The 23,011-nt window shown below is 41.2% G+C and overlaps 2 protein-coding genes and 2 long non-coding RNA genes across 6 annotated transcripts; 2 read left to right on the top strand and 2 right to left on the bottom strand.

Moving 5' to 3' along the window:
* Positions 1 to 243: 243 nt before the first annotated feature.
* On the bottom strand, positions 244 to 7,507 carry traf3ip2l (TRAF3 interacting protein 2-like). 3 transcript variants are annotated; one of them, XM_086047889.1, is made up of 10 exons: positions 6,871 to 7,507; positions 5,145 to 5,205; positions 3,896 to 4,449; positions 3,783 to 3,819; positions 2,784 to 2,839; positions 2,619 to 2,716; positions 1,608 to 1,676; positions 1,419 to 1,535; positions 1,268 to 1,342; positions 244 to 868 (listed from the first exon to the last, which is right to left on the bottom strand). In XM_086047889.1, the coding sequence occupies exons 2-10, from the start codon at positions 5,189 to 5,191 to the stop codon at positions 722 to 724; spliced, it is 1,200 nt and encodes a 399-aa protein (XP_085904015.1). In that variant the 5' UTR covers positions 5,192 to 5,205; positions 6,871 to 7,507; the 3' UTR covers positions 244 to 721. The 3 variants fall into 3 exon arrangements, with proteins under 3 accessions (XP_085904015.1, XP_085904016.1, XP_085904014.1); XM_086047890.1 differs by having other exon boundaries at positions 1,419 to 1,676; positions 3,896 to 4,462; XM_086047888.1 differs by having other exon boundaries at positions 1,419 to 1,676.
* On the top strand, positions 6,808 to 7,747 carry LOC147138698 (uncharacterized). The gene is made up of 2 exons (XR_015089054.1): positions 6,808 to 7,127; positions 7,354 to 7,747. It is a non-coding gene; the product is annotated as an uncharacterized LOC147138698 (long non-coding RNA).
* Positions 7,645 to 22,865, bottom strand: chd1l (chromodomain helicase DNA binding protein 1-like). The gene is made up of 25 exons (XM_086047886.1): positions 22,470 to 22,865; positions 22,250 to 22,362; positions 21,850 to 21,956; positions 21,663 to 21,768; positions 21,567 to 21,598; positions 20,682 to 20,763; positions 20,323 to 20,485; positions 19,950 to 20,105; positions 19,444 to 19,536; positions 19,258 to 19,354; positions 18,382 to 18,455; positions 18,203 to 18,313; positions 16,752 to 16,866; positions 16,269 to 16,422; positions 15,706 to 15,898; positions 15,361 to 15,506; positions 15,024 to 15,187; positions 14,269 to 14,471; positions 13,525 to 13,623; positions 12,928 to 12,998; positions 12,665 to 12,779; positions 11,361 to 11,469; positions 10,303 to 10,539; positions 8,260 to 8,344; positions 7,645 to 8,170 (listed from the first exon to the last, which is right to left on the bottom strand). Exons 1-25 carry the CDS (start codon positions 22,561 to 22,563, stop codon positions 8,048 to 8,050), a joined length of 3,042 nt encoding a protein of 1,013 aa, XP_085904012.1. The 5' UTR covers positions 22,564 to 22,865; the 3' UTR covers positions 7,645 to 8,047.
* On the top strand, positions 17,637 to 18,535 carry LOC147138697 (uncharacterized). Its single transcript, XR_015089055.1, has 2 exons — positions 17,637 to 17,765; positions 17,973 to 18,535. It is a non-coding gene; the product is annotated as an uncharacterized LOC147138697 (long non-coding RNA).
* Positions 22,866 to 23,011: the final 146 nt, after the last annotated feature.

Genomic DNA, 23,011 nt, shown 5'->3' with positions numbered 1-23,011 from the left:
TAAAGATCGCCATCCGGGAGGGGCTCAGCGTCGACTGCATTTCCCCTTGCTGACAAGCCAAACCCATTTTGGTGTTTAATGCAAGTTTTATATAATTTTTCTTTGAAATATTCCTTTTTATTTAATTCGGGTGACTGTTTTTCTTTTAATACTTTTAATAAACATTTAGGATTTTTTTAAAATACATTTCAGATTGTTGTCTTTCCTATACCATTTGTTTTTATTAAAAAAAGAAAAAAAAAATAGAGCCCAAAATGTTTATTGTAAAGTGAGATTCCATTCAACAGTTGGGAAAATCTCACACACAAAAACAATGTAAAAAAAAAAAAACTTAAGAGCCCATTGCCCTTGGAGTCACCCATCATCCCATCGCATCAAAAAATGTCTTTTCATCTTCACAGCGCTGCTGCTATAAATTCAAGGAATGTTCTTAGAGAACCTCACCGACACGCTGGGACGTCCTCCTCAAACCAACCGGAATGTTCTACGGATCTTTTCACCATGACGTCACGTGTACTTCAGGGTGGCAAAAACTTTGAAGCCACCATTTGTAAACAAACTCCTGTGTGTCATTTGACCAAAGCAGAGCCATTTACAAAACAGACAACTGTCGTGAATGATGATTTTAGCATCAGGATTTAAAAAAAAAATTTTTTCACACTTTCTGCCACCCAGAAGGAACCCTGGCGCCGAGTGTTTCGAAGCATTATCGACAAAAGTTCTATATGGGGATGGAAACGATGGTGGGCAGTTCTCCGATGGGCGGCGGGTTGTACTTCTCAACCCTCATCAGCCGTCGCAGGATGTCGTCACGGTCGCGCGGCCAACCGTACACGTGCGTGTTCAGCAGCCAGTTGGGAACGTGACGCTGCAAGTAACACAAACAAGCACATGGAGGAGTTAACTTCTTTCTACACTATGACAGGTAGAACTGTTGATTTTTTTGAGGCTCTGGACATTGGAAAATATGGTGTTGCTCTTCTTATTGAACAGATTAACACCTTATGTAGTATTGGCATTTCAGAATCTGCTTCTCATTGGTTCAGTGAGATCCACTTCTTCTGTTGTGGATGTTATCAAAGGGGTGCCCCAAGGCTCAGTCGTGGGACCCATTTTATTTGGAATTTACGTCAACAGTCTGTGTGCCGATTTTAAAAGATCTAATATCAGCCAATTAAATTAGCCGGACGATGAATTGGTCAGGCCGTTGTTAAAAAAGGGCTCGAACATCCTATTAATCCAGTACAGTACATTTGTTCCGTCTTACCTTTTTCGCCCCAGGGAACAAAATGGGAATAAAGCGGAAATTCTTGCTTCCGTTCTGGATGAACTCATTCTGAAGCTGAACGAAAAGAAGCCACGCCGTCAACAAGAAGCTAACCAGTGGAATGTTTCCATTGGTTTACGGTTTTCTGGACCTGTTTGTGGATGTAGACGGTATTGCACATCCTCTCGTCGTTGTCAGGGCTGACGTGGGAGGCGGTGACCGTCTCGTGGTACTTGGGGCTGATGATGATGATGATCAGGTACTCCTTCTGAGGGGACAGATGACACCGGTCGGTTAGGGCTCCTGACCTAAACCCCCAGAGGAGGTGGCGACTTTTTACCTCGCTGAGGTAGCGCTCCATGAAGTCGATCTTGCTGATGCTACGGAACTGCTGCTCGAATATGTCGATCTGAAAGCAGCGCGTTTGATAGAACAGTCACTCTCAAGGCTGGGAAGTGTACTTCATGTAAATAGAGTCTTCTGATGCCGTTTTAACTCTTCATTTTAAAACTAGATATCTGTACTTTCTAGTCCTCAGTCAAAAAGGAGCGATATTTTTTTTCAATCCCTGCATATGGTGAAATGATGTAAAAAAAATTAATGGCATTTTTTCACTCTTTGCTGCAGGTCCCCACACATTTTGAACATGTTTTATTGTTCTTACTCACATCTGTGATTTTCAAATTATGGTATGCATTCTCCCGGTAGTAGAATGTGAAATCTTAGACATTGAGTTAAATGTTCAAAATCGGCATAATGCAACAGTAGCTTCTGATTTTTTTTGCTTTTTCTTTGCTTCTGATTTATTTATTTTTTTAAATGTAGTACTTGCTAAGTATAGTTCAGTTGTAGTTAACTTTACATTTGCATTTAATCACTTTTGTTTTAAAATATGTCATTTTTAATGTGTTCACTAAAAATGTATGTAAAAAAGTAGTGAATAAAAAAATATTTTTTTGTTTTGTATTTTGCTATATTTTAATGCAGTGTTAATGTTCAAGCTTTTTTATACATTTCATACATATTTTTAAGGTGTGTTTGATGTATAAAAGTTTGAGAACCACTGATGCACATAAAAGTGGGTCGTGAATTTTTCTAGTAGTTTTTTTTTTTGTTTGTTTTTTTGTTTTTTTTGCTGCGTCTTAGCAGAGGCCTGAAGATTTTTTGCTAACACTGACCACTATTTAGAACTGTTCATAATTCCCTCCACCTTGTCTAAGTTTCCATCCTTCAAAACAGCTCCACAGCGTGACAGAAAATAGGAAAATGCGCATCCCAGGGTGACAAAAGTTGAGAACCACTGCGTCACAAAAAAAAGGTGATTAACGGGAAGCTTTTTAAAATCTCGTACGTGTGTGTCGAAGCCGTTGTGTCGCAGCAGGGCCACGAATTTGATGATCTCGTTGACGTGCGCGTCGTTGTCTGCCTCGTACGTGACGAACACCCTCCCTGCACATGCAGCAACAACGTTAAAGATGGCCCATCGCGCTTCTCTTCGGAGCCGCAGGCCACTTACTCTGCTCCAGGGACAGCGGCAAGCTGTGCGTCGGCGGCTTCTCGGCGGGCGGAACGCTGTGGCCAGTGGTGGAGGGCAAAAAAAAAAAAAGAATGAAACATATGATCAGATGTCTTGGTGATGAATCTTATGAAATGGTCATCTAGAAATAAACCTCCTTAAATTGTGCCACAATATGCTGGGCGGCACTGAGGTCTACTGGAAGAGATACTGCATAACAAGAGAAGAAGAAAAGGCAGAGAAGATCCCCTACTAAGCTTCGTAATAGTCATTATTCCCACAAAGCAGAGAGAAGATATCACTGTGAGTATTGCCGGCTGTTTGTATGTGTTGTTGCTCTGTGTGTTTTAAAGTAGCAGTTGTTTATAACATTGATGCTAATACTGTATTAAAAATGCGGCATTAGCCAGTCTGCAGTGTTTTGCATTTTATATTAGCATTAACCTGGCAGGCTTTCAAAAATTGAAATTATTATGATTTGGTTGGACATTTTGGTGTTAAAATATACAACATTTAATTGCCATTTGTTGTATGCTGCGTTTGTACGCGTTGCTGCTCCTTAAGTAGCAGTTGTAGTTGTGGTCTTTGTTCTATTTGTCTTTTTGTACTAGTTATATTGTGCTGTCCTTTGCCTTTGATATAAAAGTTTGAACTAATGTGTTTTTGAAAAATCAAGTTTTAAAAATCCTGACTTCCATAATCATCAAATGAACCTCAATTGAGCCTCAAGGAGTGTTAAACTAAACAAAAGGAAACGCAAATTAAAGTTTGGACGGGATACAAGTAAAAACACGTGACGTAAACGATTTGTCAATAGAGTACTCATGACACCATTAAGGAAGTAAGTTTTGTATGGCAGCGTTTATGACACAATTCAAATTCAGCCGATCCAGGATTGACCAATCGGAAAAAGACGCTTATTTTCTGTCAAACTTTCCCGCTTTTGTGACATGAATAAGAATTCCATGTGAAGAATTCCAAAGCAAAAGAAGAACTCACATTGGAGTGATTCGGCCCCAGGGAGGTCTGCAGTCACCTGCGTGTTGACAACACAACCAAAGCTGAGAACAGCACAGGAAAATCAGCGCAGCGAACAACAAGCCGAGACTCACAGTGCTGCGGGGCGTAAGCCGCTCGGTTCTGATGCCAGGGCAGCTTGATGGGCCCCCCGGCCGGAGCGTCGGCGGGACACTGGGCCCAGCAGGCGGCACCCGGCGGCGAGCACATATACGGCGGCAGCGTGAGGTGCCGGCTGGGCGGCTCGGAGCGCAGCGAGCACGGCTGCTCCAGGCTCAACTTGTGTCCGGACCGGAAGGTCTGGCTGCAGCAGCTGCAGAGTTCTTTGGCGTCCGACCCGGACGAAGGTCCGCTGCTGGGATATCCCGACCAGTCGCCGGAGAAACCGGGCTGCTGCGGCCAGCTGTCGTCCGCCAGGCTCGGAAACGGAGTCAGCGGGAAGGAACGGTAGCTGAGGCAGGAATTGGTGTCCGTCTCGCGTTCCCTGTCCTGCTCCAAACTTTGCGTGCGGAGCCTAGAGGAGAAGCCGGAGCCCACGCGGTCGTAAAGGGCGGCCGAGTCCAGTTCGGCGCCGACGGTTGCTTCTCGCTGTTCGGCGCTCATGGTCTCATCGTCCTCTTGCGGCGTGTTGCTGTTGTTCACGAACCAACTGGGCAGGAACACTTTTACAATTAAACCCTTATTTGGACTGTCAGAAAAAAAGGTACTGCGTGGGGTCCATTTTTGTTCTCCAAGGTACAACTTTTGGTTATGTAGTCTATTGAGTTGAACCCCTAGGTACAATTAAGTACTGTTCATTGTTAGAAAGCATACAGTAAATATTCCAAACTGGCAACGGGATGAATTCTGTACATTTTGTTTACATGTAAGGGTACCAACAAGCGAGTGCTCTCTTGTACGGAATGCAGTTTCAAGAAATAAATAGTTGTATAAGTAGTAGTAATCTCGACCAAGGATGGGCAACTGCCCTTTAAATGAACTGTTCTTGTGAATAAAATCACCGTTTGTGTAACATCACTGAACCTTTCCGTCATAAGGTCGTTAATTATATTACTTAAGTGTGTATGTTTCCCGTCGTTTGTTTATCGTCGTGTGTCGTAAGTAACTGTCGCGTTAAATTTAGGATTTAGTTGCACATTGTTAACAGTAGCATCCCGTTAAGTTCCGTCGAATCCGTTCTTCTCCGTGTTGGAAGAGTCTCCATTAACTTGAGCGACTCTATAATGTCACAAAATCAGTCACGGCTGACAGCATCTTACCAACAAGATAATTTCTGACAAAGATTTGGTTGTACTTTGGTTAACAAGTATTTTCCCCTTAAAAGCAAGTAAGGGTGTCACTCACCTATTTGGAGATTTGCAAGTTGGCAGCATGATTGAGCCTCCTTGCATCCATGTGTGTTGTACTGCACGCGACAAAAGCAAAATATCTTTTTGTAGTTTACTATCAAATGTCACATTCTCATAGGAGATGATGAATGTTATCAGGTCCCCTCAAAAGTTTCCCGCCCACCTACAGTACACGGGCCGGGTCGAATCTTCTACTTTACATTTTTACCCTTTTTGTGGAAAAATTGAAATATTTCTTAAATTCCGCACATAAATATCATCTATATTATCGGAGCTGGGCATTGTCTATCCGTCTAGAACTTCTGGGCGGTACTTCCGGTCGACCCACATGGTCCCTGTTTGTCCCTCGTCGGCGACAGCCAATCGGCGTCGAGAACATATTTTCACGTCACACAGAGGCGCCGCACAAGCAGACAGGCCGCCAAATAAATGAAAAATAACAACAGACAAAATCAACAGACACACGCACAGCGTGGTGATTGGTGAAATAAAACAAAATGGGGCACATGTGTGGGACCGAACGGTATACAACGCTGTTTTATTTTTTAAGGAGTGGGGCACCTGCGTGTGATGTGGTACCGGTAAAGTCCGTTCTCGACGCCGTTTGGCTGACTCCGACTCACCGGGCGGGTCTGAAATATAGACGGGAACTCATAGACGGACTAAAGCATAGATGAATGCCCAGCTCGACAATTACATAGATTAATCCATCATTTTAAAGACATCTAAGAAGGGTGACACTTTGCGTAGCGCTGCCCCCCACTGTTGACTGCGACGTTTACAGTGCAAGCCTCTGACCACTTTGATGTTAATTTCAGTCCACAGAAGGGAACGCTGCTGCATAAAATGTTAGCTTGTAAATTTGACTTCAGCTGTAACGTAAATAACTAGCAAATGACACACAAGAGATATCTAGCAAAACACAAGGAATGTAATTGATTAAGAACGATACTCCTCGTGGCTTCAGCAATAACAGTATTCTGACAATAACATGTGACAACTTTCACGTCTTGCGACTTCTTAATTATTGTTTGACGCATGGAGACAAAAAAAAAAACCCAAGAAAAAAAACAACACCGCTGCTAGTTGTTAGCCCATCTCTGGAGTTTCCCATTAAGTGTTAACATTAAGCTAGTGGTTTTTAAGAAAAAATTATGTGGTTGTTTTAATATTCAACCTGCACTTTTCTTTGTTTTATGTTACTTTTATCAGTAAATCAGTAAGAAGACTCATAAAGATGGTATATGCAAGGCTTGTGTCACAAAAATAGAAAAACAAGAACACACGCACACTCAGGGACTTTCTGCGTGCTTTTGAAGTAGTTGACAGTTGAGTTGGCCCACGTGCGATGACGTCGATTACAAAATTAACATTCAGTCGTTTAAAAATCATTAAATTTTATTTATGTCGGCAGAGTCATTCATTCCTTTTGCCATCTCGAGTTTTCGACTTTCCCTCCGAGCCCATGTTGCCAATTTGTTCCATCAAATAACATATGACAAGCAAAGTGAGATTTAAAATGACATTTGCGGTTATGTGACCTCAATCTTTTCTGCTCTTTGTTATATTTTTCCTTTGTTCAAGAGCTTACTAAAATGTTCCAGAACTTTAAGTCTGTGTTACAACAATAACATACAAGTGTACTTTTTTTTTTTTTTTTTTTAACCCCCGTGACGTTACACATGTTGCACAAGCTACAAAAAAGGAAACATTTCTCTTACCGTCGATCCAGCCTGTGGTGGTTGTGAGAATCCTGACCGACGACGCCCAAACTCTCTCGCCGGAAAACGAGCTCGCTCTGCGGCTACGTTCTGGGGAATGGTCCGCTGTGTGGTCCAAAGTCTTCGGTTCACATTAGAGACGTTTGGTCGGTTCAGTCTTGTCTCGTTATCTGAAGTGAGGTGCACTCGCTCACTGTCTTTCTGTCTGTGGCTCTCCGCCAAGTCACGCCTGCCGCCTACTTCTCACGCAGTGTCAGGTATATACTCAACTTTACACAACACGTGTACCTAAACGTGGGGCCGGTGGTCTCGTTTTATTTATTTATTATTTTCATTTATTATTAAGCAATTGCACATTGATTCGACTGCATATTTAAGAAACACAATTTCAACAATGGACCTTAAATAATGCCAAAAAAATTGCGTATACCTAAACGCAAGTTAAAAGTTTGCATTACTCCTTATCCCAACTGTACTTTTAAGTGTGTTTGCAGGAGCAGATGTCAATGAAGATGAACAGTTTCAGCCTCATTCACACAGGATGTGGTGATAGAACCCAAGGACACTTTCCGATGTAAAGAGACTAGATAAAGACCTTCAGTCCTCTCCTGGGTGCCAATCCAGCTGTTAGGCAAACGTAAAGACTGAACAGAACTGGTTCGAGCGCGGATCCCTGTGGGACTTCTACACACCGATTCTTTATTATCAATAGTTAAATGTGTCAGCAGTCCAACAAATAGGTTTAAAATCAATTGAGTAAGTTTGTTGCCAATGAAACATTCTAATCTCTTTATTAGCATGTGGCGGTAGTTGCGTCAAAAGCCACACTAAAAGTACAGAAACATACTTTACAAACTTGTAATACTAGTAGGCTTATGATCCTTTTCATCACTAATAAAACAATTCAGGGGATTAGTATGATACTGAAAAAATGTAAGCCATAAAGCATTAATTGTGTATAATTGTAAATAATTTGTAGTGGACGACTCTTGAGATATTTTCAGTACAACTATTTCACATTTTTGTCATTGTGTGTAACGTGATGTTAGCAGTAATCAATCACTTCCTGCTAGCTGGATGTAGCCGTTCATCTACAAACGATTTGAAAAGGTCTATACTGACATTTGTTGATAACTTTATTTATTGCTCTCACCCTGAGCTATGACACAAACGGTTGTTATGTGAGCATGTGTGTGAAGAGTGCGCTGTGGACTTGTCTCTGTTTGGAGAAGCAGGCCTCCAGCCAGGCCTTGCGCACCGGCACGGCCCGATCGTAGCGCCGCGTCAGCTCCCGCAGCTCCTGCTTTCACACACAACAAGAACGCCCTAAATAATCACATTATCATCCATGCGGATGTTGTCAGACAGGGCAAAATTCCAGTGGCTAACCTGAGAGTGGACCTCGTGCTCCACCTCGGCCACAATGTGCGTGACTTCGCCGCTCATCACCTCCTCTTCGTCGCCGTCATAAGTGCAATGCAGCTAAGGAACCTTGATGCGTAGACCCGTAAACAGTAAAACAAGGAGGGAAGTCACACACCCTAAAGCTTGTAGTAGAATGAGCGGGAAAGAGAGAGCAGTTGGAGAGTGATGAGTTACGATATTGAGAGTGATGCAGTGAATTAAGCTACGGAGCCAGCAATATTTCACGTATTACCATAGAAAGCTATAATCTCCCCGCGTGCGTGCCCAGTGCCGCCATTTTGTGTGTCACACCTACCAGTTGTGTGCTAAGTTAGCATTCTATTTTGTGTGTACAGTTGGCAAAGTTAAAGTTTAGTCGGAATCGCCGACGGATGCCCGTTTAAAATTAGAGGCGGACCGGATCATAGTATATACTTTTACTCGTACTTTTTTTACTCATACTTTTATATCTTTTTCCCCCCGGGAAAAAAGGCGAATGATGGAATGACGGACGCTGCAGACGGATGACGTATAACGGACGCCCAATTTGTAGTAAAAATGCCCAGCTGTGTTCAGTAGTATTCAATAGAAGAATACGTGCTAAAAGGGGTGGAACCAATTAGTCAACTAATCGATCGGTCGACGTTACTACTACTCCGCATCAACATTTAAAGCTTGAAGTCAACTAACCGCTAAACACGTGTTTTTGGGCCTCCGGTCTTCCAATAGGCTAATTTACAGAGGATTTACGACTGTCCCTTCTGCTGCCATTGCCGGACTTTAACACTTTGCGTGGCAGCAAAATATCTGGCCAACAAGGCGGCACAGTCTTCATACGTCCGCGAGGATATAAGAATACAAAAATAAGCTTGTGGTAGATGTGACTAGCAGTTTTCCTTCTTAGCCTCGGCTATTACAATCGCCGTTAGAAACGTTTTTGGAATCGTGTTGCATTGTGGGATGTGAAGGTCACGTTTGGAGCTAGTGGACTAGTCATTTCAAACGTAAACAAGGCTTTGTTTTTTTTTAGTGATAGAGGTCATGTTAAAATGCAAGATAGGGAAAGGCGGTTTACATGGAAAAATTAGACCACAAAGCCGAGAGACCGCAAACAGCTGTTCTTATCCACCACCATTTTATTTTGGTGTTCTTGGATGTACGTAGATGTCTGAGGACTTTTTGGCAGCACGTTTCGCTGCTCCACAGAGCGTTCGAGTCTAAAACATGCGATTAGCAGTTAGTCGACTTCAAGTGTTAAAAGTCAAAGCAGTCAAGTAAAAGCCAACTAATCAGTTCGACCCCTAATTAGAACGAGTTACTTTTTTTCAACACAAGCGGAAAAACAAAGGAGAGCCACACTCACAAATGCACTTGCAGCAAATAAATGATCTCACACTTGCAATGCAACTTTTTGACTGCTGATTCATTCTAGTGATTTGTTCTTTCAATTTGTGTAAGGTGGTGTCTGTCATAAAATGATAATGTTGGCATCAAATAACTGGTGACACTAATTATAGCACATCGTGAACCATGTGATCTCGCATGAGTCCCTTGACGTGATCACAAATAATTTTCAGAGGAGCTCTCACATAAATTATATGACACATGGCGTGAATGATCTCCTATGTATTAGTTGTAGTTGTTGTGACTTTCGGATTTTCTCATCATTGACTCACTCGCGCGATTTGTTTGGTACAGCAAGATCCTTTTTTTTTTTTTTTTTTCCCCCCCATTTTCCAGCCCCATAATCCGCATTTTTGCAGGGAGGATTTAGGGTTGATTTTTTTTTTTTTTAACCCAATGTATTTCAATGGGCCTTAATTATACACAAATTTGGGCTATTTGTGGGCGGGGCATCAGTCCAAATGATACTTGAACCAAAATAGAAAAAATAAAGTGGATCGTGACTTTTGTATATTTTCTAATTATAAAATAATTAATAATATAATATAAACATCATTTCCTGTATCATTTCTAGTGATTAAATTTATTTCTATTGCACAAAGTGACGGTGATCGAGGATATGTGATGAGGTAGCGGGCCAGCCTCTTCCTGTCCGTTGCCGTCAGGTTATAGAAGAACACACGGATGCCCCTCATGAAACTCGGTAGCTCGGAGGAGGTCTGGGCTGTCCGGGGGGGGGACGGGCCTGCCTCCTGTGTGTCTGCGGCGCCGAAGGGCGAGCTGTGCGCCTGCGCTTCCGGGGAGAAAGCCGAAGAGGTGGTGGCGGCGGCCGTGTTGTTGCCGCTGCGGCTGTGATAGTATCTGTCAGCCAGGTAAAGGGAAAGAGGAGCTCAAACATGGCGTTAATGGGAGATTTTGTCCAATAAAGCAGGAATTTATTAAATTGAAGGTTGTCTTTTAAGACGGAACTTAAGTTGGGGAAAATACATTTTTGCATAATTTGGACGAAAACAACCAGATTTCATGCAAGTACACTGAGACCTTGACTCAAAAGTGGCCCAATTTAATTTTTTTCCAGTTTTTTTTTTAGCATCAGAGTTTTTGCAAAATATATAATTTAACAATTGAACATAATGCGTGCACAAATTCTAAAAAAAGGAAATAAGTCACCAAAAATGAAAAATGTTTGAAATTGAAATAAAAGCAGCAAAACTTTAAAAATGAAAAATAAAAATGATCAATAATACTAATAGAATATAAAAAGAAAATAGAAATAAATACAAGGGAGGGAAAAAAAATGCAGCAAAAATAAATACAACAAAATACAAAGAGAAAACAAGTTAAAATTACCAGCTCATTAAATAATTAGAAAAATAAATAAATAAAAGCAAAACAAAAATATGGAAGTCGCAGTAATAAATATAAAAATATCACAATAAGCATGAAAGGCCCAAAAATATAAGCAAAAAGGAAAATAAATATTTCCCTTGTTAATAAAAGAATAGTGAATAAAAGTATTAGGCAAAAAAATACAAATATAATACAAACAAGTTATAATTATCAGATAAAATGAAAAAAAACAAACAAAACAAAGAATGCAAGTCAAGAAATAAAACTTGAAAATACAAGGCCAAAAAAGTAAATAAATAAATAAAAACAATGAGGTTGTCAAAAAAGGATACATGAACGTGGGGATGCCTCTGGAAGCCAGATGTTTCCTGATCAGACGCTCCGTGCCGTACCAGTTGAAGCCCTTGGTGGAGTGGCCGATGCGAGGCAGGTGCACGCTCGCTTGATGATGGAGACAAAGAGGAAAAAAAATCAAGCGCTCCCATCAGCTTTAGTCCTCCCTCCTTTTGAAGTGTCCGCCAGCCGTGTGATCTTCGAGCACGCATTCCAGTGTAGTCACAGAGGCAGCGCGGCGGTGACAGTGCGGGGGGTGGCGGGGGGGGGAATGTCCCAGCATATCCCGTCAGTCAAGTCTAACCGCGAAGAAAAAAAATTGCAACGACGACGACGACGACAAAACGCTGTGCCGGGCCAACACGTTATTTATGGAAGTCTTGTAAAACGTGAGCTGAAGAAATAGGACTTTGATTTATATTTGACAGTTTATTCAAATTTGACTATTCTCGAGTAAAATAAAGTGGGATTTTTGTACTATTAAAAACCTTTTCTTAAAAAAAAAAAAAAAAAAGACTAGTAAAGACTAATATTACGACTTTTTTCTTAATCAAATGTGACTTTTTATTAAAAAAAAAAAAGACTATTAATATGACGTTTTAATCTAAATCTCGAAAAAATAAAAACGTACACTTAATATTTGGACTTTTTTTCTCAAAAAAAAAAGTGAATTTTTATCTAGTAAAAAAACCCTTATAACAATAAGTTATTGTATTATATTGTCGTAAATTACCACGAATACTAAAAAATGACCTTTCAATCTTGAAAACACAAATTTCTTCTCTTAAAAATACAACTTAATAGTGAAGAAACATTGGGGCGATTTCTTAGAATTTCTTTTTTTTACTATTTTCATAAGACTATGACTTTAGTCTCATAAAAATACGACTATCTTCGAAAACATAAGGCTGTAATCTCAGTTAATTTTTCCTTGGATTTTTTTTTTTTTTTTTTACTTTATTCCAGGCAAAAAAGAGTGTTATTAACTGTTCTCATAATATTAGAATTTTCCTTTAACTTGAAAAAATATGACTATTTCTTATTTATTGGTTAAATAGAAAAACATGACTAAGACTACTGTACTTGTAACAAAAAAAAAAGTTTTTCTTGTACAAATAAAACACTGTCTCGTAAAAAGAAAACTATTCTTTTGAAAAAGTACGACTAACTTGAAAGGAATAGAACATAACTCATGTAAAATCATAACTCATGTATGACTTTGCCTCTGATCTCATCACAATGCAGGTGTACCTAATGAAGTGTCTGACTGAGTGCATTTGGATTTATGGCGATGCATTTCCACCTTTATTCCGTTTGGCGGCGGCATGAATCTTCCTCAGGCCTTGGTCGAACGCCGTCAGGAAGATGCCCGACAACTTGTTGGCTTTGTCTCGCTGCTGTGCGACGATGAGGGCCAGCTGAGGAGGGAGCGGAGGATGTTCGACACTCATTCAATGCAAACATGTGACGGCCGCTGCGAGCAAGCTGGCCGTATCACAATGGAAATCAGGGGAGGAAGTCACACACGGCGCCTCGTGCACGCGCGAGCAAATGCTCGGAACCTACGTGATCGTTCCCGTCCAGTCGGGACTGTTTGTCATCGATGGGGAAAAACAGCACGCTTCCGAGATCCAAGTCTGTGGAGAAAAAAAAACGAAGCGCTCTTACAGTAGTCCAATGAGTATGGAAGCCCATTCCCGCCAGTAAAAAAAAGAAATAAAAATCCGCCAGTAAAAAAAAATAAAAATTTTTTCTTAATTGTACTGTGTCCGCTAATAATGTTTGATATAGACGGCATCTGAAGAGACTGGAGGTATTCCCACCTAGTGCGTGCAACCCTTTGCTTCAACGTAATGGGCTATATCGAATAAAGACCTATAAAACCACAACTCACATCATTTTAACAAACAGAGATTGCCAGTGGATGGGGCTTGCACGTGAAAGATTTTTTTTTTTTTTTTTACCAGCGGGACAAAAACAAAACAAAAACATTTTTTTTTTGCTGGCGAATTTTTTTTATTTATTTTTTTTTACTGGCGGGAATGGGCTTCCATAAACAAGGGCACACAAAGGAAGCCAACTTGAGACTTTTAGTCAGCTTCTTGTTTTGTTATGCTTCTGATTCTTCCTCCGACTTCATCCCAATTTTTTTTTTCCTCTTACCTTTCATCTCTCCTGCCAGCTCGTACTGCCGCCGGGGTTCATCCGACCGCACCTCCAGCGCGGTGAACAAGCCTCCTTTGCCCCACCAGCCCGAGTCATCTAACAGCAACACAGGTGGAGTAAGGAAGGAAATTTGGATTACAAATGTATTTTCAAGACAACATATCTCCTTCTATGTTTCATTTGAGGTAAAAAGAGCATCATGCCTGACAAATGACTAATCAGTTGTGTTACGCTCTACTTTTGATGAATCGTCGAAAACCCGTCTGAGTGAGCGGGCACTCCTGGTACGACGGAAGTGTCCAGTGGTACGCAGGCCCAAAAAGTTGTGCGTTTTGAAGCATCGTGTCATTGCTGTCTGGAACTACAACATCATTGTAATGACAATGGGTTGCTAGCTACTTTTCAAGATGCATTGTGGGATATGTTGAGGTGTGGCCCACTAAAACCAATTGCAAAATTGCAATTTTTCTTCCACTTTGGGGTCTCCTGAAAAGGGATGATTTCGGAGGTACAAGGTTTCAGCTGACGCCAGCGATATGCTTCAAAGCATTTAAATAAAGTGCTGGGTTTTGTATCATTCCAAATTTTGCCGCCAATCTTTTCATTTTTACTGCGATTGAATACCAAATATGGGTGATCAGCCTACTAAGCGGCATCGGCTGTATCTCCCGTGTGATCATTTCATGAGGTGATAATACCGTCACGTCATGTTGGTGAAGAGGAGCAAAGGGCGGTACACACCGACACAGTGGACGATGATGGCGTCCCCACGGGCGGCGCGAGGATGCGTCACGTCTCCCAGGACGTAGTGGATGGCGCCGCTATCCGAGTCGGCCGAGCTCACGCTGCTGCCGTCCTCCTCCTCTTCGCCTTCTTCGTCTTCCTCGCTGTCCACAGACTTCAGGCAGCAGGATCTGTAGCCGCTGGACGCCCACCACGCCATCCTGCGCACAACAATATTATTATTTTATTTTATTTTTTTTAGACGGTCAAAGTTGGTAGTCAGAAACGTTAACGGAAGCCCGTTTGAAATGCAAGTCGGTTCAGGCCTATAGGCGATTGCTATTTGGTCCGGACAAAATGGCGGATAAATGAACAGCAGAAGGGTACCCCGGCCGTAGGCAGAAGGCGGTAAACGGACCACAATTTTTTGGGTGAAATGCCCAGCTCTGATAATTACTATAACATCCATGCTAATTTCCATTAGCCTGTCTATGGTATTTTGCATGATATGTTAGTATTAAGCTAGTGAACTTGTGCTGGACGAAATGATGCGGTTTGAATATTCTACGTTGTCACGGTACTACAAGTAACCCATCTTTGTTCAACTATCTATGCCGTCAACGTATAGTGACAGGCAGAACAATCCCAAAGATGGCAGAAGCTACATTTAGTTTGTGCGGCCACTTTTCGTGACATTTGTGGTCGGTGGTAAAATGATATACCTTGGCTCAACAAAGGCAAGCAAACACTGCACGATCTGGCGGGTCTTTTACTTTTTCTTGTACTTGTGCTCCTCCTGCTTCTTCTTGGCATCCGCCTCGTATTTGGCCCGCTTGGCCGCCGCCTCCTCGCGCTTCCGTCGCCGCAGCTCCAGCTCCGCCCCCGTGAGAGGGCGCCGCTTCCTGGTGGGGAAGTTGAGCCCCGCTGCCGGCGTCACCTGGATATATATTTTTTTTTTCAAAACCAGATAAATTCACACAGCAACATAATTAGGATTCAGGGTGGCACTAAGTGGTCTAGTCCAACCTAAAACTAGTTCATTAACCAAGTTGTGTCTCAATATTACTGTATTGTCTTCAGCGTGTATAAGTAGTCATGAGAAACTCCTACATCGGTTTTGTTTCGTAGACTTCGGCCTTCCCCGCCGGCTTTCTGCAGCTCAGCGAGTTGTTCCTCCAGCAGGCGCTCGAAGCTCCTCCGGTCCTCCGAGCTGGGGTCCTTGCTGTAGTCTTTGCCCTCGAAGCAGTACATGTGGTCTGCGAGTACAATTTGTTGCCATTTTGTGTGTACAGAAAAAGCTTGTTTATCCTAGGCGCTACTTTACACACCAAACCGCGGTTCTGCATTTGTTAACTCGCCTATTTGCCGAGCTTAAAAATCGGTGATGTAACATGAATCGGAATATAGTGGGTGGGGGTGACTCTGAGGATGAGAACTTCCACAGCGAAAACATACTCTGTCTGTCAAACTCCGAGTCACTGTCTTCCTCCTCTTGCAAGGAGGAAGGTTCTTCGCCGATCTCCTCTTGGTCCACCGTCCAACGACCGTCACGTGAGGTGCCGAGGATCTTCTCCAGTTTCACATCCTGGACCGAGCTCTCGTCGGAGGACAGCAGCTTGTCCACACCAAACTTCAAGATCTCGCTGAGCTAAAAGCGAGGCAAATTTAAGACAAGATCAAAAAAATAAGACCGCTCTTTAAAGCGGAAGTCAACACAAACATTTGGGGGTTTTTTTCAAGAATATGTTAACAAGGCAATAACAAGGCATTCTGATAAATATTGCGTTTGTGGAATAAGTGATAATCCACTTGTTTTTAGGCATCTCTGGGGGCGGCCATTTTGTCTTCTGACGACTGAAAATGACATCACAACTACTCACGACGAGCAATCACGGCTCAGATTGGGAGAAAAAAAACCCCCAGCACAAACAGGACGTGAGGTGCCTGTAATTGAAGGATGGCGGAAGAAGAGCGGTGGGCGTGTTGTCGTTTATTTGGGGTGCAAGTGTCGTGCTCACATGCAGTCCCGCCGCCGCAGATTGCGCGCGCTCCAGAAGAGAGAAGCGCCCCTCTTCGATCACCGTTTTGGTGAGCTCCAGCTTGGAGATGGCGCGCGAGTACATGATCTCCTCCACCGTGTCTCTGGCGAGCAGGCGGATGACTTTCACCGGCCTGCAAACAAGATTTCAAAATGAAAAAAAATGAAGATAATACACCCAGTCAAGATAAATTACTGGGTAGGAAAAAAATTGTAGAAGTTCTGATTCAACTACTTTATTGCAGTGGATTCAGAGATTAGTTTGTAAATATATTGGTACGTGTTTGAAGTGAAGTGCTAAAAAATGAGCAGAGGGAGAACTATGTCATACTAAATGACGGAGGTATAGCACGTTAAACAGTTTTTCACAGTTTCAGCTTTGGAGATTTTTTTTTTTTTTTACATTTCCCACTACTGGTAAATGATGACATCATCACGAAGATGACGTGATTGTGGTGGGCACCTGTGCTGGCCAATCCGGTGGCAGCGCGCGGCTGCCTGCAGGTCGTTTTGTGGGTTGAAGTCGCTGTCCATGAAAATCACGGTGTCGGCGGCTGTGAGGTTCATGCCAACGCCTCCTGCATACACACGCAATGTAGATCTTTTTTTAAATAATAATAATTGATAAATGATGTATATTTGAAAAAACATTTTTTTGATATATTTTTAAAACTCTTTCAATATCAATATCAAAGATATTTTTACAAAACAAAACAAAACAAAAATCAGAAAAATATATAAAACAAAAAATATAAAATACATACTGTATATATTTTTTTAATTGTCACAAACTCATATAGCTCATATAGCTAAGAGAGCAAAAAAAAACGTAGACCTTTTTTGTTGTTTTGACCATTTTTCATTTTCTACAAATAACTACACTATAGTAGTACTTGAAAAAACACCGGAAATTGGGAGTCGTTTACAGAATAAAACAAAAAGGTTCATTTGACTTGAACATATTCACATAAATAGAAAAATCTGAGAAACTGATCATTCTGCAGTGCTCTCTTGTCTTTTTTTCCACAGCTATACACACAACACTAGTCGAAGATTGAAAGACATATGACACATAAGCAGAATTCACCTGATTATCAGTGGTAGGCGGTTAACACTATCAGACGCACTGATCTACATTTACAACCTCAATTCAAATACAGTATTTGTTCCATGAAACTGTATTTACTTATGCCCAACAGTCTATTTTCTTTGTTTCTCTTTTCGGTACTGCTTCTAATACGGGTATGTGGATATTGGATCTTTCAACCAATCAGACCTCGACATCTGCGTTGCCATACTAATCTAATCCGCCCAGCGCCTTTAATCAGTAGTGCTGGTGTTATTACATCAGCAATGGGACTGTTTCATTTCGCCCTCCATGATATGGTGAATATCGTCTCCAAATATTAAATATTGGCATCCTGGACTACTAATAGTCTGTGTTACGTTTGTGTCTATTTGAAAATCAGCACCTCTGGTAAGTATGACGTATTATTGTCTTTTGTGTCATATGTGGGACTTTATATAAATGTAATGTGATAATGGTGGTATTAAGTTGTGTAAATGCCCACCGAAGGCTTGGCAACCAAACACACAGTCCGCCACTGGGTAGACACAAGAGCTATCTTAGCATATAAGACTATGCTCAACTAAATCAGCCTTTTGATTGACTTTCTCTTTCAAGTCTCCAATATAGCGGATGGACTTGAAGGCCGAAAACTATCAAGCAAGTGACAGGAAGTGGCTGCGTTCACACACAGCGATGGCCTTGTTTTCATCGGTGAGCATCATCCTGCCACAGCTCTTATCTGCTGTCATCAGGCTCTTGCTTTCCTTTCTCTCTCTCACGCACGGCACACAAGCGCACACGTTTTAGCTGAAGATGCAAGATATATGACGAGCGTGCGAGTTCACCTGCTTTGGTGCTGAGCAGGAAGACGAAAACGTCCTTGCTGCTGAAATTTTTCACCGCCAGGTTCCGTTCTTCGCCGCGGACCGAGCCGTCCAGACGCTCGTAGCTAAAACCTGCGCAGCAGAGAAGTCCGTCTTGGGCAGTCGCAACATTAGGCACACCCGGTGGTTCGAGCGCTGACCTCTGTACTCCACGTAGTCCTGAAGAATGTCCAACATCCTGGTCATCTGGGAGAAAAGCAGAACACGGTGGCCGCTGCAAGACAGCAGAATAAAAAAAAATAAAATAAAAAATCAATTAATTGAATAAAAAATGTTTAAGTGGCTCAAATTGAACCGATTAAATTACTTCATACATAAAATATTTCATGAAAATGTAGGCATGTATTTATTAACATTCTTATTTATTTAATATACTATTTAGGATCTATTTGATTTTTTATTGATTGACTTATTTTATTTAAATTGCATTTTTGTTTCATTGAATCTACAACAATTTCAAACATTTGAATTTACATTTATTTCATGGTATCTTTATTCATTTCACATACTTTTTATTCTTTATTAAATGAATTGTTTTTATTTTCTTTTTAATATATTTTTATTTTTTATTTTAATATAAAATATTTTTGGTTTGTACACATTGTTACTTCTTTAATGACCTTTTCACATTTTACAGCATCAATCTTTTTCTTTATATAGTTTGTAATATATTTACTTATATATACTTTGGTCATTATTCACGCTTATTTCTATTTACTGAAGGGCATTTTTTAAAAATCAAATTAACTATTCATCTATCACTTTTGATTTTTAATTGCAGTTTGGTTTATTTAATGGATTTTATTTATTCAATGACATTTTTGTTAATTTAATGGCGTTTTTAGTCAGTTAATAGAATTTTCATGAATTTCACTGAATGTGTAATTGTTTTTTTGGTTTTGTTTATATAGTTAATGCAATTTTCCCTTATTTAATTTCGCATTTTGTGCACGTGACGCAACAGCAAAAGCCGGGCGATCCACTACGCTTCACTCGGCGGCAACAAAGTCACACACCCTTGCTGCAGGAAATCCAGCATGCTGTCAAGGAGGCAGAGCTTGCCGCTAGCTTTGACCAGATGGTCCCCCATCTCAAACGGCTCTGGCTCCACTCCTAGGCGAGCGGGGGGGGAAAAAAAACAAAAAAAACAATGACTCCCCAACCGGGACCTTGGATGTTGCAGTTGAGCTGAAGTTCCTTACCGTCAAACAGATACGGGTGGTTCACGCACTTTCTCAACTGAATCAGGATATTCAGCAGACTGGTCTTGTTGCTTTGTTCGCTGACAAAAGCCTCTGAAAGCACATTGTTATTAAATGCGTGAGTAGGTTGTGAAAGCGTCACTATCCGACATGCGTTTCATACGTCCAGTGACAGGCTTTGCTTTGGGGGGGGGTTTCAATACCACTATGATCATGTTGCAATTACAGAAACTACACAAAATAGCAGCACACAAGATAAGATAAGATAAGATAAGATAAGAATGCCTTTATTGATCCCACAAATGTGCCATGCGCATCATCTGGAGCAGCTCACAATCAATATTTATTTTACTACCTGACAAAATAATTTTTAAAAAAAAGTGATAAAATCCAAGACTCATCATAGTTGACTATCAAAAATATTTATACATCAGATCAGTGAAATTGCTCTGTTTGCTGTCCTTGTGCGGGATCCCTACATGAAATGGGCTGAAAACGACTCTTACCGACATCCTTCATCAGGAGGGCTTTGTAGTATTTCTTCTGCAGCGCCGACATGCCGTGGTAGACCACCACTTCCATCTTTTTGGGCAGGTCCACCGCCACCTCTGACTTTACCCGGCGGAGCAGGAAGGGCTCCAGTACGCTCTGGAGCTCGGCAGCTGGGGGCCGATACACAATATGAGACATCCACTCTTGTATGTAGCACAGTTCAACATTTTTTTTTTAAATTATTATTCATGGGTGATACTGTTACAATGTGTACTTAAACAGTGATGGAAAGTTGAAAACAATGAACGACATGCTTCAACACAATTTGAACTGTAACGGAACTTGCGGAAAAAATGTTTGGACACAAAATGTTGTGTTAAATCATACCAAGTGCAGGGCGACTCTGCACATTGGCGTAAGAGCGGGAGAAGCCGTCGACGACGTCCTCCGAAAAGATGGCGGGCTGGATAAAACTGAGCAAGGAGTAGAGCTCCTGCAGGTTGTTCTGGATGGGCGTGCCGGTCAGCAGAACCCGGAAGCTCACTGAGAACTAGACAGGAAGTCATTAACCCTTTCATGCACAGTGGTCACTACAGTGGACAGCTATTTAAAAGTTGCTTTCGCCTATATTTAGTCATCTAAAAATATATATATTTATATTTCAAATAATTACATCAAATCATAATTAATGCATGAAAGGGTTAAAATATTTTTAAAAATTTAGATGAATTAATGCCATCCAGTACCTCCATCAGAGTCTTGCGCAGCAGAGAGTTCTGGTTCTTGAGCCGGTGAGCCTCGTCTATGACCAGAACCTTCCACTTAAACCTACAAGGGAGGAGGCAAACAGCGAAATGTTATGAAAAGCAATTCCATTATTCCAAAGCTCATTGGGTGAGGGAATGAATAATTATTGTTCCAAGCAGATGAAAGAAAAAAAAAGAGCGGGGGCGTCACCTAGTGGGCAAAATGTCAATTACGGTGTTCATCAACTTTGCTCAGCTTTGGCATGGCTGTGGAAGCACATATGTGCCATGTGAGGTTCAACTTGAATGTCTAAGATCCAATTTCTGCATTGAAAGTGGAATTGTAACTTAAAATGTGCATGTCTGAGCTTCAATTTGAATTCATAACACAGATTTTTTTCCCCACTTCAACTTGTATGTCTAAGATCCAATTTCTGCATTTGAAAGTGGAATTCTGACTTAAAATTTGAATTTCTGAGTTCCAATTTGAATTTATAACACTGATTTTTTTTCCACCATCAAAATAAATCTGTGTAAAAAAAAATATGGGGGAAAATAACGGAATGTTATTTTCCCATTATACATTTCAAAAGTATATATTATGAAAATTCGATTGTATTCTTGTCAATTTTTACGTAAATTTTCTCTATATGATGAGATACAATAGATAGAAGATTTGATGACACTTGCCCATAAAGGTTTTGTAATTAAATGTGAAAAGCTCCATTCTGCTTCCACTGCTCTAAGATCATCAATAATCCTGATTCTAAACAATCATTGAACAACATAATAAAAATGTACACTTTTGAACAAATAAAAATCAATGGACTGGACAAATGACTATACTTTAAATCCAATAATTGAATTTTTTGAGAAGACACTCACCGTCTCAGGAAGGAAGCATCTTTGAGGCAGAGCTGAAAAGCAGGTGATTTTTAAAAACTGAAGACTCAACGCACACGTTCGTCCATGCTCACACACCTCATATGTGGTGAGCAGAACGTGGAAGTCTCGCGCATCCCCTTGAATCTCAACCCGTCTGTCTTTGTCTCCCTTGTAGCACAGCACAGTCAAAGACGGCGCGAAGCTTGGGAAAAAAAAAAACACAAGTTGAGTCTTTTACAGGCAGGCATGATTATTTTATAATACTGGACTTGAAGAGCTTTACCGTTCCAACTCACTCCTCCAATTTTCCATGACGGAGAGTGGGCTAAGGACCAAAAATGGACCTTTGACATCAAGAGCGCCTGACATGTACACCAACAGGCTGATGGTCTGAAGGGTCAAAAACATAACATGGACACACACAACATTGTGGAGTGACCACGTCAGCGTCTACCGTAAGGTGATTTAAAATAAATACGGAGGCACACAATTCTGTGGGGCGACTGTATGTCGGTGTAAACTATCATCAAATTTTAATCCAAACATGGTCATACAAAACAGTATCTATGCATGTCAGAGTGTACTTGAATGCAATTTAAACTCAACTACTCATATGCAGTTTATTCCAAACAAGGACACTCACGCACACAACATTGTGGAGTAACTTGTTCATTGTCTCAAACCTGACAAGTTTTCCCCAAGCCCATCTCATCTCCCAGGATGCAACCCTGCTGGTTCTTCAGACACTGTGTCAGCCACTGGACGCCATGCAGCTGGTAGGCCCTCAGCTGGATCCCTGTTTGATGGCCAAAACACTCCAATGATACAAAGTCCATGTTGGCTTCCTCACGAATGGATGAACTAATAGAAAATTCCTGCTAAGTGTTATACTCTAAAAGTTACCCTTTAAACCCCAACGCTGCAAGTCGCTCTGAGTCAGAGTCGTCTTCTTTTTGGCGGGCACGCTGTTTTTAATCTTAAGAAGGAATTCCGTCATGTTTCCACACCATTGAGACGAAACGAATACAGAAACTACTGTTCTGTAGAGAAATGACAGCTGAGCGCCATGCCCCAACAAGTCTGTCAAACACTTCCGCCTTCGTCACGTGATGCAGGAAGTCATTAAAAACTTCCCGCGACACTCGAAAAGTTTCCAAGGGGATCTGTAAACCACAACGATGAGAGCTGCTCTGAGCCAGAGCCGCCCTAATTTGTTATTTTAACATCCCAAGCAACAATTTAGTCATGTTTCCAAATCAGGGGATGCAAAATAAAGAAAATACAGATGAGTCTGCAAACACTTCCGTCTCCGTCACGTGACACAGAATGTCATTGAGCCGGTGTTGAAGAGCAAAACTGCGTCTCCTTTTTAAAAAACAAGAAACACGGATGTTTGCCCGTGATCAACAAGTTTTTTTTTAACTCTTTATTTTACAACCAAATTG

Source organism: Filicampus tigris, chromosome 12 (assembly GCF_054856515.1).
Source record: "Filicampus tigris isolate MCC_2025a chromosome 12, RoL_Ftig_1.0, whole genome shotgun sequence".
NCBI lineage: Eukaryota > Metazoa > Chordata > Actinopteri > Syngnathiformes > Syngnathidae > Filicampus > Filicampus tigris.
This window is presented reverse-complemented; position numbering and strand designations above follow the sequence as displayed.